At 37.7% G+C, this 19519-nt stretch overlaps 1 protein-coding gene across 3 annotated transcripts in view; it reads right to left on the bottom strand.

The window, feature by feature from the left end:
- RNMT (RNA guanine-7 methyltransferase) overlaps positions 1-19519 on the bottom strand; it is a 219620-nt gene that overhangs the window by 10342 nt on the left and 189759 nt on the right. For 2 of the 3 annotated variants that reach the window (XM_059706710.1, XM_059706711.1), the window contains 7 exons: positions 17569-18014; positions 15693-15828; positions 13503-13628; positions 11269-11381; positions 10137-10318; positions 9231-9395; positions 4096-4213 (listed from right to left, as the gene is read on the bottom strand). In XM_059706710.1, the coding sequence (XP_059562693.1) occupies positions 4096-4213; positions 9231-9395; positions 10137-10318; positions 11269-11381; positions 13503-13628; positions 15693-15828; positions 17569-17976 (1248 nt within the window). In that variant the 5' untranslated portion in view covers positions 17977-18014. Of the gene's footprint in view, positions 1-4095; positions 4214-9230; positions 9396-10136; positions 10319-11268; positions 11382-13502; positions 13629-15692; positions 15829-17568; positions 18015-19519 lie in introns of those variants that run through there. The other variant, XM_059706712.1, reaches the window with a different exon arrangement.

Below are 19519 nucleotides of genomic sequence, written 5' to 3'. Positions count from 1 at the left end.
CCCCCACGTGCACAAATTTCGTGCACCAGGCCTCTAGTGTGTGTGTGTGTGTGTGTGTGTGTGTGTGTGTGTGTGTGTGTGTGTGTGTATAAATAAATAAATATAAAAAGGTGGCAGGCAGCAGCCGTTATGGTGAACTTGATCATAATCAGAATATTTGAAGTTGGACTAAACTGTACCATCTAATCACCACTAAGGACCACTTAGCAGCAAACACTTGCAGCTCCCTGACTCAGTCAAAGGCTTTTTCTGTTACAACACAAAGCTGAAGGAAGGTATTATCAAATGAGCTAAATACTAATTTGAGCATTATAGCTATTTAATAGCCACGGAAGGCATGAACAGCAATTTGAAACAATACAAATGAAAAACTGTAGTCAACAGAGAACCCAGTGAGTTTAACAAGATAAGGAAAATAATCTAGCCTCCCAATTATAGGTAATCTCCATATTCTCATAAGCATCTGAAGAAGGGTCATCAAAAAAAGAAAAGGGGTGTGTGTTTTTAAGAGTATGCTGGCCAAATATTTATTCAAAGTACCCCAAGCACTATTTATAGGGCATTTTAACTAATTTCTCTTTATACTATGAAGAATAGTGCTTTAGAAATACATGTAAATCAAAACATAAATTACATAGACCCGTCCTACATAGTTTAAGTTTAAAAAATGTGGCTCTCAAAAGAAATTTCAATCGTTGTACTGTTGATATTTGGCTCTGTTGACTAATGAGTTTGCCGACCACTGACATAGACTATTTAATATAACAACTATCTACTCTATAAAAATTATATATTCTTTACCAGCTAGCAAGAAACAATTTTAGACCTAGATCTCCCTGACAAATGTGTAAGAAAATGATCCGGGAATGTCTACTGTGCTATCTTCTCTTTCTTTTCTTTATAAATATCCTACAGTGAGTGGAGGCATTAGAAATTTAACTATTTGTTTGCTATTTAAAAAGTATTTGGCTTTTTGGACTTCCATATTGTTACCATTAGCAACTATACTCTTGATCGCATCTTAACACAAGATAGAAGAAAATCATTTGTGGTCACTAAATTCTTTTTTGAACTTTTAACCCCACATTTTATAGTTTCATTGCATCACGAAGCTTTAAAACTTTAATTTGAATGTCTGCCAAACTATTCTGTTGTAAATTTTTTCTTCACCTTACCAGTATAATCAGACTCCTCCATGTGATTATTTGCCTGTCAAACATCTAGTTCAGGGGTGGGCAAACTTTTTGACTCGAGGGCCACAATGGGTTCTTAAACTGGACCGGAGGGCCAGAACAAAAGCATGGATGGAGTGTTTGTGTGAACTAATATAAATTCAAAGTAAACATCATTACATAAAAGGGTACGGTCTTTTTTTTTTTTAGTTTTATTCATTTCAAACAGGCGGGATCCGGCCCACGGGCTGTAGTTTGCCCATGGCTGATCTAGTTTCACTCCCCTATGGATCAGTTTCAAAGACCAAATAATATGACTATGAAGTTCCAAAACTGATTTTTTTTTTTCTAAACTTGCTAAAATGTACATATCCTATGAAGTATCTCCTCTCAAAGCAGTTACCTTTCCAGGACTGTTTCCAGGTGAGAAAAAAGAAAAGAGGTGTCAGGACTTTATAACTATAGTTCCTTGGCTTATGTCTTTTCATTCTTCCTTCCATCTGCTACACTGCTCCAGGAGAGCAGAGTAAAGTTGTACTGGTTCTACTGCTGAAACTCTGAAGGCTGATGCCTTTAGGAAAAGACCTTTTATAGCAAACATCAGAAAACAGATCCATTTAAAATCTGACCTGGACAAAGCAATAGCTTCCTGACTGCTCTTTCTGCCTCTGGTTTTAATATTTCTCAAACCATGCTACCCCAGTCATATTCTCATTCTTGTTTGGTCATGTCCTCTCTCACTCAGTCCTTTATAGGCCTGCAAAAGTGATTTGGTGAAGAAGTAGAAAAATAACAAAGGACTTTTTCAAACTACATACTATTATTGCTCATTTATGTCCCCAGATAGCCACAGTATTAGGTCATATCCTCAAAGGAAGAAGACTGGAGACCTACTGTGCTAAGAAATACTGAGTTACCAGTACTTCCTCAAACATTTTCTGCTCTCTCATGCTTCTTTGCCGTAACTCTTACAGTCTACTTTTCTTCCCAAAAGGCCCTCTTATATACTCACTACACTTTATTTCTTCATTACTGCAATTCTCACATTGTACTGAATTATTTGCTTGTATGTTTATCTCCTTAATACACCATAAGGTCCTCAAAGAAAGGGGACCATTATCCCATACCTCAGTGTCCAGATGTATTTTTGAAAAAAATCCATTACACAAATCAATTTATTATCCACACGGGAAAAGAAAGTATAAATAACTGATTACTGTACATGCAAAGCACCATCAAGTAAGGATGATAGCAGGGGTGGGGAACCTTTTTTCTCCCAAGGGCCATTTAGATATTTATTTCATCATTCATGGGCCATACAAAATTATCAACTTAAAAATTAGCTTGCTATATTTGGTCAAACATTTAATTAACTCACCCCTAATGCCTTAGCAGGGCCAGCCCAAATTATTTCATGGGCCTTATATGGCCTGCATTCCCCGCCCCTGTACTAAAGGCATGTATGTGTGTAGTGATTTATGCATATAATGTTTTGTAATTTTCTCCTTTTCCTCAAAACTAACAAAAATAAGCCTCTCCTTCTAATATAAAGTAAATACAAACATGCCTAATTCCAAAACAAGAAATATGACCCACAAAGAATATGACATTTTAGTGATTAATAGTTTTAAAAGACAATTTAGGATTTAAAAGTGACACTCCCACTCAAAATCATGGGGAGAGGGGAAGGAATGCAACTACAATAGGAGACTTTTCTTGGAATACACCTATAAAAACTGAAGACAATCTGAATGTTAATAGCCGTGTGACCCCAAACAAGCTACTTACCATCTCTGAGCCTCAGGCTGCCCATTTAAAAATAGAAAAAGCAGCTGCTTTGCCTACTTCATGCGATAATTGAGGATAAGTAAGAGTAGACTTAAAATACTTTTAAAATATTCTAAATTGGATGAACCCTCTAAAGAAGTTTAATGACTGATTAATATGACCACTGATCAATAACAAAAATGCTCCCGACTATGATCAATCCAATTAAAGTGATAAAACACATAAGGAAACCTAATTAATTAATGGCTGCACAATGGGTTTAAAGCTTATATAGACTCCCTTCACTACTGCATTAGGGGGAGCAGAGAGGAATCCAGGGGTTAAAGCAGGTCTCAGGACCAATATAGGCTAAAGATTGAAATCTTGCTAGACAGTCACAAGGAACAAATTATACATGGTATGAACTTGTCTTGGATCCTGGCCAGGAAGGTTTTAAATTACTGATTAACAAAAGGGCATTAGTGTAAAGAAGTGGTTCTCACCTGGGGATGATTTTGAACCCCATAGGATATTAGGCAATGACTGGAGACATTTTTGGCTGTCACAACTGGGCGGGGGTGCTACTGATATCTAGGGATACTGTTGAACACCCTACAGTGCACAGAATAGCCCCTATACCAAGCAATTATCCAGCCAAAATTCCAATAGTCTTGAGATTGAAAAATCTTATTTTAAAGAATTACTATCTAGAAAATAAACTTTGATGACAGCATCACTCATTCATTCATTCATTTACTGAGCACCTAACCTGGAAAGTTTGTGTTCCAAGCTCTGTCCTAGATGCTGAAGAGTCTAGAGCAGTGATGGCGAACCTTTTGAGCTTGGCGTGTCAGCATTTTGAAAAACCCTAAGTTAACTCTGGTGCCGTGTCACATATAGACATTTTTTGATATTTGCAACCATAGTAAAACAAAGACTTACATTTTTGATATTTGTTTTATATATTTAAATGCCATTTAACAAAGAAAAATCAACCAAAAAAATGAGTTCACGTGTCACCTCTGACACGGGTGTCATAGGTTCGCCATCACTGGTGTAGTTACTGGTATAAATAATCTCTGTAATATATCAATATTCAGTGTCTACATGGCCTTGAAAGAATCTCAGAAGCAGCCATTGTTTTCAAAATACTTACCTCCAGGGCCTGCATTCGTTTTAACAGCATTTTATTTTCACTGTTCTTAATCTTTTCTTCATAGAATTCCAGAAATGTTTTTTTGTAGACGAGTTTCATATTGTACTTCTTCACCATTCTGTCCAAAAAAATATTACATAATGAAAAGGCTTCTAAAATATTTGTAATTTCTCAACAACTTACTTTCACACAATAGTGACATCTTCTGGACTTAACTAAAAAAACTACCATGTCTCCTTCATATATTCACAATAAAATGATGCAAAATAATGATGCACAATATACCACTAACCATGTCTATGAAAAAAAATGTCTTCCAAATCTCAATGGGTCATAGGGAGCTCTCTATTAAAACAACAAATGGGCAAGAACCAAAATGAAAGACTGTGAGCTGGGAATAAAGAGCTATAAGGAACACTTCTCTATAGAATCTATTTTATTTACCTTCATTTCTATAGAATCCTCACAACAGTATTGAAAATAGCTGCCAACCTCCTTCTTAAAATATTCTTCCTCTTGGGTTCTATGGCAAGTTGTTGACACTATTAATTTTTATCCCACATCTTGGGTTGCTTCTTTAGTTTGTTTCACAGGTTTCTTTTACCCAAGTTTAGTTGTTGAAGAGTTTGGCCGAGAGCCTTTACTCATTTTCACTCCCCTGATTTTACCCAGCATGCCAACAGCTATCAGCGCTCAGCTCTCTCTTCTGTCCCATGCAATTATTCTACTGCTTACTAGAAACCTCCACCAGGATCTGGCATAGGCATTCTCTAACGTCCCATGTCCAAGGCTGACTCCCACTAGATTCTTTGCCAACCTTTGCCATTTCAGTAAATTTAATGATTCATGCCAGAAATTCTAGGAGTTCTCCATACCATCATACTCTCTCCACTGCCCACTGTATTCAACATGCCACTACATCCTCTCATCCTATATAATAGAAGCCTAATATGCTAAATGTCCATTCAACCAATCAAAGCATAACATGCTAATGATATGCTAAGGCCGCTCAACCATTCACTATGACGTGCACTGACCACCAGGGAGCAGACACTCCGACTGGTAGGTTAGCTTGCTGCTGGGGTCCAGCAGATCCGGATGGAGTGAGATGGGTGGGTCATGCCCTGGAGCCATCCTGTGGTCCCTCCTAGCTGGCCAACCTCCCGAATCTCTCCCCAACCCTGACTGTGCACGGGTGGGATTCCTCGGCCTGGCCTGTGCCCTCTCGCAATCTGGGACCCCTCAGGGGATGTCAGAGAGCTGGTTTCTGCCTGATCCCGCAGGGCAGGTTGAGCGACCCCACTGGTGCACGAATTCGTGCACTGGGCCTCTAGTTAAACTATAAAATGTACTTCAGTGGCTTTCCTTCAGCTTCTTGAACTAGCCAAACTCTTCTTCACTTCAGGTCTTTCATACATATCGTCCCTTGTGCCTGGAAGATTCTTAGCTCCAGTCTTTAACTGGCCAACTCATCCTTTAGATCTTGACGTAAACATCACTTCTTCACAGATGGCTTCTTAAATCCTCAATTACATTAGTTCTCCCAGTTATATCTGTGTGTCTGTGTGCCACCCTTGCATTCCTATAGCCCCCCTTGCTGCATTTGCCAATGTTTATAACTATGTATCTGTAGACATCATGAGAAAGCCTAGGGATGATTCCAGGCAGTAAGTAAAGGAGAAAAGGAAAAAACAGAAGAAACACCTGGAAAAACCCTAAGGACTTGTGAGGTGAGGGGACAGGATGAAGGGAAACATATGCAGGCCACTGAGATTTATATGTAAAAGGCATATGTAAGGCAGGATTTCCTGTATTAAATTAGCCCTTCTTGGAAAGACAACGTGAGTAAAGATAAAAATCTTTTATATTCCAGACAGTTCCTTTCTGTTACAAATCTCCCAAGTAAGCTTTTAGAAATAAAACCAAGCTTTATACAAAGCCCAGCCAGTGTGGCTCGGTGATTGTCGACCCATGCACCTCAAGGTCACCAGTTCAATTCTCGGTCACGGCACATGCCTGGATTGAGGGCTCGTTCCCTAGTATGAGGTGTGCCAGAGGAGGCTGATCAATGTTTCTCTCTCATCAGTGTTTCTCTCTCTCCCTCTCTCTTTCTCCTCTAAAACCAATAAAAACATATTTCAAACAAACAAAAAAAACCCCCAAGCTTTATACCTCAGAAATATCATAATTACAATGAACTGAAACTCAATTTGTACAGGTTTGCCATATGAAAGCTAATTATATTTTTTATTCAGTTTCTTAATGAAATGGCAAAAGGGCATCTCAAAAATCCCTGTACATTGTTGGAAATCTGTCTCACAAAATGAATACCCATTTCAATAATTTTTAAAAATTTAGATTTTAAAGTGATGACTTGTGACTTTTACATCTATTATCATCAGGCAAATTAAGTAGAAAAGATTCCGAGTGCTTGCTTAGCACTAAAAAAAGTTAACTAAAATCACCATCTTTGTTAATTAAAACATCAGGCTAACATATTAAACATATGAAACAACACATTAAAAATGTGTTTAATTCCTTATATTATGAAGCTGAACAGTACCATTTCCCAAAAGTTAACTAGTTTTAAGAATATGTGATTTGTTTTTTAATTTTACAGTTTATATTTATAAGTTGCGCAAAGTATTTTTCTCATGTTGTCACAGTCCACCTCCATACATTGTAGAAATCCTGAAAATCTTATACCCATAATTTTACTGTCTGACTGAGATAAAATTCAAATAGTCTCCAACTAAAAGTAAGCAGATAATAAAGCTCTTTTGTTCCCTCAGTTAAAAAAAGACTTTTGTTTTTAAAAAGTAGGAAATAAAATTCAGTCAACTGGCTTACAAATAAGTTGACTCTTCCCCTCTCCCTATCAAGGAAAAGCCTAAGACTAAGGTATAGCATAAGGCCTTGAAGCCTTACCTGATGAAGTCTGGTACCCCAACTTTCCCCGTGTCTATAGGTCCCCAGGACTCCTAGAAATTCAGGTGCATGAGAGAATGCATTCCTGAATCAGGATTTTATTATCAACACTAGAGGCCTGGTGCACAAAAATTTGTGCACTCGGGGGACAGGGGGGTCCCTCAGACCTGCCTGTGTCCTCTCGCAGTCTGGGACCCCTCGGGAGATAATGACCTGCTGGCTTAGGCCTGCTCCCGGGTGGCAGAGGACAGGCCCAATCCCTAGATGCAGCCCCTGGTCGGGCTCAGAGCAGGGCCGATTGGGGAGTTGGGGCGCCTTCCCCTGTCATGCACAGAGCAGGGCAGATTGGGAGGTTGCGATGCCACCTTCAGTCACGCTCAGGGTAAGGCCGATTGGGGAGTTGGGGCACCGCCCCCTGTCACACTCAAGGCAGGGTGGATGGGGAGGTTGCGGCGCCACCCCCTGTCACGCATAGAGCAGGGCCCATCAGGGGGGTTGGGGCTCCATACCCTGTCATGCACAGAGCAGGGTCAATCAGGGGGTTGGGGAGCTCCCCCCAGTCATGCACAGAGCAGGGCCGATCAGGGGGTTGAGGAGCTCCCCCCTGTCACTCACAGAGTAGGGCCGATAGAGGAGTTGGGGCACCGCCCCCTGTCACACTCAGGGCAGGGCGGATCAGGGGGTTGGGGCACTGCCACTGTCACACTCAGGGCAGGGCCAATGGGGAGGTTATGGCTCTACCCCATCACACACAGAGCAGGGCCCGTGGGTTGGGGCGCCGCCCTCTAACACCCACAGAGCAGGGCCGATCAGGTGGTTGGGGCGCCGCCACTCTCATACTCAGGGCAGGGCCAATGGGGAGGTTATGGCTCTACCCCGTCAAGCACAGAGCAGGGCTGATCAGGGGATTGGGGCGCCTTCCCCTGTCAGGAACAGAGCATGGCGGGGGGGTTGGGGTCCCACTCCCTGTCACACACAGGGCTGCAGGGCAATCAGGGGGTTTGGGCGCTGCCCCCTGTCACGCTGATCCCGGTGCCGGGAGGCCTTGCGGCTCCGCTGATCCCAGTGCTGGGAGGCATATTACCCTTTTACTATATAGAATAGAGGCTTGGTGCATGGGTGGGGCTGGCTGGTTTGCCCTGAAGTGTGTCCTGGATCAGGTGGGGGTCCCCACTGGGGTGCCTGGCCAGCCTGGATGAGGGGATGATGGCTGTTTGCAGCTGGTCACACACCCTTTAGGGTGGGGGTCCCCACTGGGGTGCCTGGCCAGTCTGGGTGAGAGGATGATGGCTGTTTGCAGCTGGTCACACACCCTTCAGGGTGGGGGTCCCCACTGGGGTGCCTGGCCAGTCTGGCTGAGGGGCTGAGGGCTGTTTTCAGGCTGGGACTGAAGCTCCCAACCGCTCCTTTTTTTCTTTTTTATTCTGGGCCAGCTTTAGCTCTGAGGCCTCAGCTGCTGAAAACAGGTTTCTGGCCTTTGTTTACCGTCTGTATTTGATACAATGTTGCGGTCCGGCTGGCTGAAGCCCGGCTGAGTAAAGCAGATTTCTGGGGTTTTGTTTAGCTTCTATATTCGCAACATAGTTGCTTAGAGTTGCAGCTGAGAGGCCAGCAAGTGCGGGGAACATTGGAGTCCTCCGTCACTGAAGCAAGCATCAGCTGCCTGGCTGCCGGCCGCCATCTTGGCTGCCAGTTAATTTGCATATCTCGGCCCTACTCTGTGACTGACAGGGGGATTAGCCAATGGGAAGGGTAGCGGTCGTACGCCAATTACCATGTTTCTCTTTTATTAGTGTAGATTGCCTATGAGACATAGGAGATTTCAGAGCTACAGTGAAATATAAAATGTTTAATACCCATCCCTGTAAAAAGGATCCATTTGATACTGCCAAGTTACTAGTAGTTATTTTTAAAAAAATCTTTTGCTATTTGTAATGTCAAGTATTTTTGCCATAAGTTGAAGGTAACAGGCTCCCTTTCTTACCTACAAGATAAAATAATTATAGGAATAAAAGAAAGCTAAGTAAGGCTGTAAGAGACCTATGGCATCAACCCTGGATTTGAGGGTTTTTTGTGGTTTTTTTTAAGCCAGGCTGTATTTTTTTCTTTGGGAACCAGAGGAATGTCTAGAAATACAGATTTCCCCTTCGCCCTTTTTCCTCCCTGAAGGCAAAAAGAGAATAGCAACAGATAAAAGACATTCTTACTCATTTAGTAATGGAAAATAGACCAAGAATTCAGGGACATCCACAACACCTTCCAAGCTGAAGTCATACTTGCAGCCAAATAAAGGATAATCTCCTTTCTTCTGAAATTTCACAGTATATATTTCATTTCCAAATGATTCTGTTTCTGAAGCTTCAAGGCGTCTTCTATATTTTCCCCAAACAAAAATAAAAAAGATTAAAATTGTTATCAGTTCAGATTTATCCTGATCAGATTATACACATGAAAAAAAAGCACCACGATGCAATTTTAAAAAGACAATCGATTAGCTTTTTTTGGTTAATCCTCACCTGGGGATATTTTTTTTCTATTAATTTATTACAGAGAATGGGAAGGAGGGAGAGAGAGAAACATTGATATAAGAGAGACACACTGATTGGTTGCCTCCTGCACGCACTTGACCATGGCCAGGGAACCCAGTACGCACCCTTGACCGTTCCACCTACGGGACAACACTGAACCACACCAGCCAGGGCTGATTAGCTTTTTAACCCAATTTCAGCTACTTCAAAGAAGTAATGTACTAGAAGTTCACTAACAATCACACTCATAATAAAATTAGGGTAGAGGGTAACGTTCATTACCATGAAGGTTAATTCTCTGTGCCTTGGAATCTGATGTGCAGCTTGTCTAGCACTATAACCTTTGTTTGGCTCGATATAAGATCAACCTCCAACTTACACATTAAGATGCTTTAGAAGTTCATCTGTAAATCTGTCTTTTGAACTTAAATCTTGAGTTATCTACTCAAATAAACTATCAAAATGTTTATCAATTTTAAGATCAACATGGCATGTTTTATAAAAACTCTCTGGTAAACATTGCTACTTTAAAATAAGTTTAATACTGAGTCTACTGCAAACCACAATATATGTGAAAGTACTTACATCAGTTCAAAGCTATTGGGAGTGGTACCAATAAAATAGCCCCCAGGGCTAAGTCTCTCACAAGCATTTCTGAGCATCATGTCAGCCTGATCATAAGACTCAAATGAGTAATGACAGACAAACTGACAACTGCAGATGTCAAAACGCATTTCTGGGTCACGAAATTTGTCAATCAAAAGTTCCTAAAGCAAATAAAAATGGGTAAATATGTTAAAGTCCAACATAAAATTTTTTTTACCAAAATAATTTCTATAATCAGGGTCCTTAAAAGTAGACATGCCCTCCAACTGAGCTATCCTTTCTTTCATGTATAATGAGGATCATAATGAAATCATATTTTCATTCTTGTTCAGTAGAAATTTGATTCCCATTTTCATAGCAATTTTTAAAAAGTAGGGATTCTGAAATCATATTAAAATGTATCAATCAAATATGACATGTAAAGGAGCTGATCCTTTTATTTGGCTTTATTGAAAATAACACTGAACAATAACTTGGATTAAAAAATTCCCCGAAAAAAAAAATTTCCCCGAAGCTGGCCTTACAGACATTTAAAAAAAAATACACTGATGTTTTTAAAGGTTTCCAACATTCTAGCAGTATACTACCACTTTTCCTCTCACTTTCAAAACTGCTAACAACACATGTAGGATGATTAAAGATATCTCTAACAGTTTAATGAGCTAACAAGACAAAGAACAAAGTTCAAGATGAGACTTTCACCATTCAAGTGTCTTTGTAGTTGTTAAATTTCATAGCTGTTAACCAATTCAGAAACAGATAGAAGGTGAAAAAAAACCACAACAGACTATAATATATTGGGAAACTACCCTCATAAATTACAAAGTGAACAAAGCAATTCAGTTGTATTTCAAAACACTGGAAAATAAATCTTGCCCAAATGAGAAAGCAACAAGTGATTTCAAAAGTTCAAATTATTAAAACCAAAAAATTCTCAGTGGATCATTAAACAAATTGATCATGACAGAATTTCTAGTTGAAATGGAAAATGTGTAGTAAGGTTTTTTAATGTTGCAAAATACACTTTTTAAAAAAGCTAACTTTTAAAACAAATCATTTACCCAAATTAAATATATAAAAAATTATTGACAAAATTTAAAAAACCTTGTACCTTTGAACAATCAGCAGTTATAAATTCTGCATTGAAAATATATTCATTATCCCGACGATTTTTCATGTCCTCATACCGCTGCTGACACTGTTTGACAGAAACATCAGCAATATCTGGAAAGGGAAGGAGTGTTAGTAACTGTCAATGAAGACGCACAGAGATAAACTACAAAGTAAAGATAGCACAAATCCATACATTAACCCCAACGGATAAACTTCCGCATGAAATCTAGCCATAGTACAAGCAAAAAGTTTCTATTTCCTTCAAAACAAAAGAGAAGTCTTTGTTCCTATTATTTTCAAAAGACATTTAAAAAAATTCTATAATCATTTTTAAATGTTTATTCAAAGTTAAAAGCAGAAACTTGGAGCAAAAGCAATAGTGGATAAAATGGGGGCACCTTATCATGAATACAAGGTAGTGGCACTAAATGGTATTGCTAATACTTATATTCTTCAGCACTATAAAACTAGCATGAGGGGGAAAGCCAGTTTCATTTAAGAATATCCTTGATAAAGCAGCAAAAATAAATTTTATTAAATCTTGGCTCTTGAATACATCTTTTTAATATTCTATGTAATGAAATGGAAAGTAAAAAAAAATTTCTACTATATAACAAAAGTTTAAACAGGACTGATGTGACTGTGTTGTGAGCTGATTGGCCAATTTTTTCATAGAAAAGTATTTTCACTTGAAAGAACTGCTGACAAAGCAGTTTTTCAGACTTGGTAATATATCAGTCATTATCTTGAAAATAAACAAAGTGAGCCTATCACTTCAAGAAAAACAATGGGCATATGTTTTACCAATGATAAAATTTGAGCTTTTAAGTGAAAATTACAATTCAGAAAAACTGACATCTACCACCATGAGCTGAGCATCTTGCCATTACTTCTCTGATTGGTGGTGATACTAAACAAATGCGATTTCTTGATGTCAACATAGAGATCTGCATAACTTTAGTGAACATTATTTTCTAAATATTACAAAATCTCATGGGGCAAAATCATTCAAAGTGCAAGATAAATCACTGTAATTAAATGTAACAGACTATGAAAAGTTCATTATTATGGTTTCAGATTCCACACTGTGGATCTTTAAGGAACTTGTCAGGTTTTGATATAATATCAAAGATGAATATCCTATCTGAAAAGGTGATTAAAATACTCCTGCATTTTTCAACTACTTATCAAATAAAATAACAAATCACAACATACTGAATGCAGAAACAGGTGTGAGAATCCAGTTGTCTATTATTCCAGACTCTAAAGGAATTTGTAAAAATATTTTTAAAACGCCAGTCTTCTTGCCCTAACCTATTTGGCTCTGTGGATAGAGCGTCAGCCTGCGGACTCAATGGTCCCAGGTTCGATTCCGGTCAAGGGCACATGCCTGGGTTGCGGGCTCGATCCCCAGTGGGGAGTGTGCAGGAGGCAGCTGATCGGTGTTTCTCACTCATTGATGTTTCTGTCTATCCCTCTCCCTTCCTCTCTGTAAAAAATCAATAAAATATATTTAAAAATAAAAATAAAAATAAAAGCCAGTCTTCTTACTAAACTTTATTTTTTAATGGTTTAAAAAGATTTTTAAAATTCTGTTTTAATTACTATAATCAATTGATATAGCCACACACACAAAAGCTTTCTGGGGCCCGCAAGCATTTTTAAGTGTACAGTGGTCTTAAAAGCAAAAAATCCGAGAAGTGCTAATTTAGGCAATACTTCATAGGTAGTGCTGTGCACTTCCTATTCCTCATGACATTGGGAAGAACATGATGCCTGCTTGTTCTACTTTAGTGTTCAGACTGACCAGTGGGTCCAGGTACTTGATTCATTCAGTTAAGTTTCTTTGAACTTTACCCAATAGCTTTATCATCTGTTTATGATTGTAGCTTAGATCTATTATTTCATCAAGGATTGTGACTTTCATCATTCCTCCTGATTTTTCAATAAATTGACATTTTCCTTTCTGACCATTTGATTACCTTGAAATACGGTTCATATAGGGTAAGGAAGATAAATACTCATTCTTAATTTACAAATTTCAGAATGAGTAAGTTTTGTAGTAACCTCTAAGGGTGAACATTATGTCATTTTAAAAACACCCATCTCATACATAACCCCCATATATCCTGAAATAAAATATTTTAGTGTCATTTTGATAATGAGATCCATCTTATTTTCCATTTTCCTGACTGAACACAAATTATTTTTTCCACACCATTATTATCTTACCGGTACAAACTAGCTTGTTAATTCTTCCCTTTTTCCATTTGAGCAAATCTCCACCTTTACCACATCCCAGGTCCAAAACAGTAATGTCACGTGTTTTTTTCTGTCGCAACTTTTCTAAAAATTCCCCTAAAACAGAGAAATAAGTCATAATAGATGATCTCCATTTTACTAAAGCATAAATTGTCGGCTTACCACCCCAAAAATATAAGAACTAGTCAAAAAAGTATACATACCTCTTAATTTTACTATCATCAGAATTCTTAAACACTGAAGTAAAAAAATGGAATCTTTCATACCAATCTACCAAATCACATTAAAAGCCAACAAACAGTATCAATAGTTCCCTATATATTAATAGCCAAATGCTTCAAATATCTTAATACAGACATCTTAATACCCGATTGAAGTATTCAACAATTCTAAAACTTGATACACTACTGCATCCCAAATCTCCTTTTTCTGTCTTTATCACTCTGAGTTTAACACTTTCTATTTAAGGTGTATCATTTTGATTGCTAGCATATTCTGTATAAATGCTTCTGCCTTTCACTGTCCACAGGATCTTAAAGTAATTTCAATAGAAGTACAAGTGTTCCATATTTAACTTACTGCTGTGAATCTTAAGAAACAGCATAAAAATAATATTGAAAGAATGAAAAACAACAATTATAAAATCTATTTCCATACAGAAAGACTAATGAGAGAAATCATCAAGAAACATTTCAAAGACATCTTCATCACATTCATGAATAGTACTCACCTATTTACTAAGCTATAAACACCAACAAGAAAGAAAGTGAATGACAAAGAATGGATGTTGTGAAGAGAAAGGAAAAAGCCAGAGGGAGCTTTGCAGACATAGACCACAAGATTGCATTAGGACCAGAAAGGCAGGTGCAGATGGCAAAGCATCCACTGAGAGAGTTGCTGGAACAGCTGAAGAAGGAAAATACCATGAATATGCCGAGATAAATTTTTGCTAAGTCTGACCTAAGTCTTTTAATGAATAAGTACACAAATAAATTATGCATCACTAAAAACTATTCAATGATAAGTTATCTGCATCATTGGATCTGCAGAAGGAAAGCAAGAGAGAATAAATCAGGACTAAGGTCCAAAGATTATCCTAAAAGTATAAGCTACAAATGACATAATATTAACCTTAAAAATAAAGAGAAAAGAAAACTGACACTCACTCAATTACCCTCATTGACAACTGGCAGAGTCAAATAAATAATATTTTTATAATAAAACATGATTAAAAATTAAATAAAAATATCAAAATATGTGAAAAAATGAGCCTCGTTTCCACTCTTAACATTTCTCAGAATGTCTAATTTATCTTTAATTAATCATCAAAGTAAATTATCATCAAACCTAGTAGAAAGTATCCATAATTAGCACTTTTTCCCAGTGTAAACAAGAAAGTATTTTCACTTTTTCTAAGACTGGCTTTAAAAAAACAAAGAAAAACCTTATTGTGAAAAACTTCAAAATACACTGGCTTTTTAAAAACCTAACCTCATGTAATAGTCTAGTTGATGTACTAGATATACAAAGCAATAAATATATCCTGAATCATACTTCCTCAACGGACTTCCATTTTAATTTCAAAGGTGCGTTTCCACAGATAAAATACTGGATCCGAAAAGTTGAATGTCTTTATAATCCTCAATATAAACTTTATTTTCTCCTCAAACACCATACAAGAAATGTAAGTTCAACGGACAATCAACAAACAGGATCTTCACCGACTCATTAAAGACCTCAAAATAAAAAATCATGACACTGCCAATTTCCTTGATTTAACGGAATATGAATGTTTAATCCAACAACATGTCATTGCTCCAAAACTATTATTACAGTAAAATAGAACAATTACTTCATAACATTAACTCTAATAATAAAAGGGGCATATTACCTTTTGAAAACCTGGTTAACTTTTCAATTTAATATCCATTAAACACTTACTAATATCTTTATGTAGTCAACAAAAAGTAAATAATCTTTTTATCTCAAAGGCCTATTTTTAGTTTTGGCTCCAGTTTTATAAAGTCCAGGTTTGATAATTAAATGAACAGAAATTAAAGATCTAGCAACTTGATATATGATTAACCATTTAGGGGGGAAAATGAGACATAAGCTGAAATAAAACATTCTAAAGGATAAATAAAAAAAAACCAATCATACCAATGAGGATGCTTTTCATCCAATTATTAAAGTTCCTTAGGTAAAAAATTCGACTTTGGCTACGCTTCTCCAAACCAACTTCCTGAAGTTCATTGTAGTGGGCAGCCACTGTTGAGCTGTGTCCTTCTTCTAAGTTCTGAAAATAAGAGAATGGAACAACATTAAGGATTAGAACATGGAAAAAATAAACCTAAAAGAGCATCTGACCTATATAAGGATAAAATACTAATGAAATTGGTAAATTTCATTAAACAACGGCATTAGCCACAGAAATCCCACTAATTATAATCAGATGTAAGCTTGTTTTCCCATTCCCTACTTTTAAAAAAATCTCTAGGTTTAAAATTTTCACCTTGATCTTTTGTCTATATAATTTTACTATGAATGTTTTAATAAAACAAATACTCTTCCAATGTTCTAATTTATTCAATTCAATAAATTCCAGTCAGTGGATGGGATTCCTCTAAGAAAACAAAATAGGAATGAGTAATATGTATTATCCCATATAGTAAAAGGGTAAATGCAAATTGACCCTGGGGCGGGGGACACACGACCGGTCACTTTCACAGGGGGAGTACTGCTCAGCCAGAAGCCGGCTCATGGCTGGCCAGTGCAGCGGCGGTGGTGGGAGCCTCTCTTGCCTCCATGGCGGCACTAAGGATGTCCGACTAATGGCTTAGGCCTGCTCCCCTAAGGGGTCCTGGGCTTCCAGAAGGATGTCTGACTGCCAGCTTAGGCCCCATCCCCCGGGAAGTGGGCTTAAGCCAGCAGGTGGACATCCCCCGAGGGGTTCCAGACTGCAAGAGGGTGCAGGCTGGGCTGAGGGACCCCACCCCCACCAAGTGCACAGATTTTTGTGCACTGGGCTTCTAGTATAATTATAAAATAGCTGTGACCATTACATGAGGTCATACACAGAAAGGGATTAGAACTCATTAAGTTATGTTCAGTGCCAGTGATTCTTACTATTATTTGTTATTAATCTATTTCAACATTTTCAATTTATGCTCCCTACTTAAGGCCCTGAGCATTCAGCAAAATTCCCATGGCAGGTACAGAGCTTCAGATCCCCATACTTCCTGTTCAACCAAAGATTTTTACTTGAGAAAGGGTTCCACTGCTAGTAAAAGTTTGAAAACTAAGTTTATAATACAAGCTCCTCTCTGTTACAAGTATTCACAGTCCACTAATGACAAATGCTCAGCCTATCTAAGCACACTCCTCCTCATGGCTGATGGCAGAATTTACTCATTCATTGAAGCTCTCTTTCCCTCCAGATCCAGATTTTGTCTCTGATTCCTTCACAATATGGTATTCCCAGATGAAAATGACTTGATATTCCTTGCTCTATAGTAACCCTGCTAAACATCAGGCTCTTGTGTCCACTTAGCTAAAATTGTATGCAACTACCCAAACAAGAAGTTGAAACAATATAGTTAAAGGAGTTGCAGTAAGGAAGAAATGTAAAACTGGGTATAATTTTGAAATGTATCATTTCAAGTGTTACTATTTCAGATACAAAAAGAGATGAATACCTAATAAAAAATGAAACAAGGTAAATCACCTGGGCCTCATACTCTTGTCTTTTTTAAATGCTAAGAAAAAGCAAACCGTAAAATTAGCTTTCAAGTTTCTAGTCAAATAAGAGTTCTGGTATCATAAAAATTAGCAGATGATATTAGCATATCTCATTAGCAGAAGTTTCACCTAAATAAAAATAATTAAAATACAAGAATTAAAAGCTTACGCTATCTTAATACAATAAAAAAGGACATTCTGAAGTTACTATGTAAAAACCAGTATTTCACAGCTGTTCCACATTTCAATTTGACATATTCCATTATGAATAAAATAAAATAAAATACATTCAACATACTTTCTGCTTTTCATCCTCAAGTTCTCTTTTTCTCTTTTTTGGAGTGCCATCTACAGGAGAAGGTTCATCTTTGGGGAAATCATCAGTTTCCAGTATTCTTTTCTTTGAAATGCCTTCATCATCACCAGAACCTTTTTCCTCTGGTACAACTTCAGCATCAAGTTTTTTTTTCTTAGATGGAGTGTCTTCTCCACAGCTGTCACTCTCTTTTACAAGATCATCTGCAAACTCCATTTTTCTTTTTTGGGGAGTATCTACTTGCGTAGGAGCCTTTTCAAAAAGCCGAGTCCCAGGAGCAGTTGTGCTTTCATTAGTGCTGAATGAAGACTCTGTTACCGAATTGATTGATGCTTTCTCTTCTTCAAGAGAGATCTTTTCACATTCCTCTGCTTTTGCAGAATTTTCCATTTTTGATTACTTAAATAGATGATAAAACTTCATGAACACTGAAATGGCAAAAATTTGATATTACTTACAATCACTTTAAAATAATTTTAACCAGAAGCTAACCATTCATTTAATTTCAGTGGTCAACTAGGAGTTTCCTAAATCTCATGAAAACAATGTTAATTAATATGTATTAATGTCAATTTATGAATATACTAATGTGGGAGTACTAATTACAATCCCTAAACCCTTTTAGCAATCTTACCCATAAAAGTCACTATTGGCATTAAAACTAACAAATGAAGTGGGGGCATCTAAGTTCCTTTTCTATTCTGATCCTTACTCTATCGCCTTGATTCCCAAATTGTATGCTGGGCGCGATAACAAACTCATACAGGCTCAGCAGGATATTTTAGAATTTTAAGGGAAGCGTAGTGATATCTGGTATCTGGAAGATATTACAGATACAGATTCAAGTAGAGCCCAATTTCAGCTGAGCAGATTGCTCTATATCCCTTTCAATGACACGATAACTTTGTGAAGCAGATATTTTTGTGGCACTGAAGAAAATCAATTAAACAGGAAATGGAGTTGGTGATGTCAAATCTTATTTCAAGGCTTGAGAAGTTTTACAGAATCCAACAGGTGCATAGATTCTATTAGAAAGGGCTCGTGGTTAACTAAATATTAAACACAAATGTTTTTTTAAATAAAGTTGCTGGGACATAAATATTTAAATTATTTTTAATGTGTATCTTTTTATTGATTTTAGAGAGGAAGGGAGAGGGAGAGATAGAAACATGAATGATGAGAGAGAATCACTGATCAGCTGCCTCCTGCATGTCCCCCACTGGGGATCAAGTCCACAAACCCGGCATGTGCCCTTGTCGGAATTGAACCTGAGACCCTTTCAGTCCACAGGCCGATGCTTTATGCACTGAGCCAAACCAGCCAGGGTATACTTAAATTCTTTGGACTAAACTACTAATGAGTGGTACTGTTAGGTATTTCTTTTGGCCTGGAGACGCTGAAAAAAAATACACACACAAAACACATATCAGAGACACTGAGGGCAACAAGAACAAGAAAAGTCTGGGAACATGTAGTTGACTTCTGAGATCCCTTAAAAGTGAAGATAGTGGCTTTGGATAAGAAGTTTCAAGACTCAGCCAGCAACTTAATAACCATTAAGACTCTTTCAAACATTCTTAGGCCTAATGGATCGGGAGGGAAATAAGTGAACTATCTATTGAACAGGAATTGTTATGAAGATCCATTTATCGTCACTTAACAGATTTTCTCAACTCTTACTACAGAAGAGCTCAAGGAAGCACTGTGCGAATTACTGTTCCAGATGCTTTCAGCTTATATATACATACGTAACTCTATTAAAATGTTAGGCTTTATTATTCAAAACAAATGGGAAAGGGAGACCAGAAGTCCAAATGGGGGAGGGGGGGAGATCACCCAAAAAAGTAATTTTAAGAATGACTACTTAAAATGATTATCTCGTAAAACTGGCCTCCAAATGATCAAACCCCTATCATCCCCTCTCTGCAACGTA

This window comes from Myotis daubentonii, chromosome 8 (assembly GCF_963259705.1).
Source record: "Myotis daubentonii chromosome 8, mMyoDau2.1, whole genome shotgun sequence".
NCBI lineage: Eukaryota > Metazoa > Chordata > Mammalia > Chiroptera > Vespertilionidae > Myotis > Myotis daubentonii.
The sequence above is the reverse complement of the archived record's forward strand: the minus strand, read 5'-3'. Positions and strand labels throughout refer to the sequence as shown.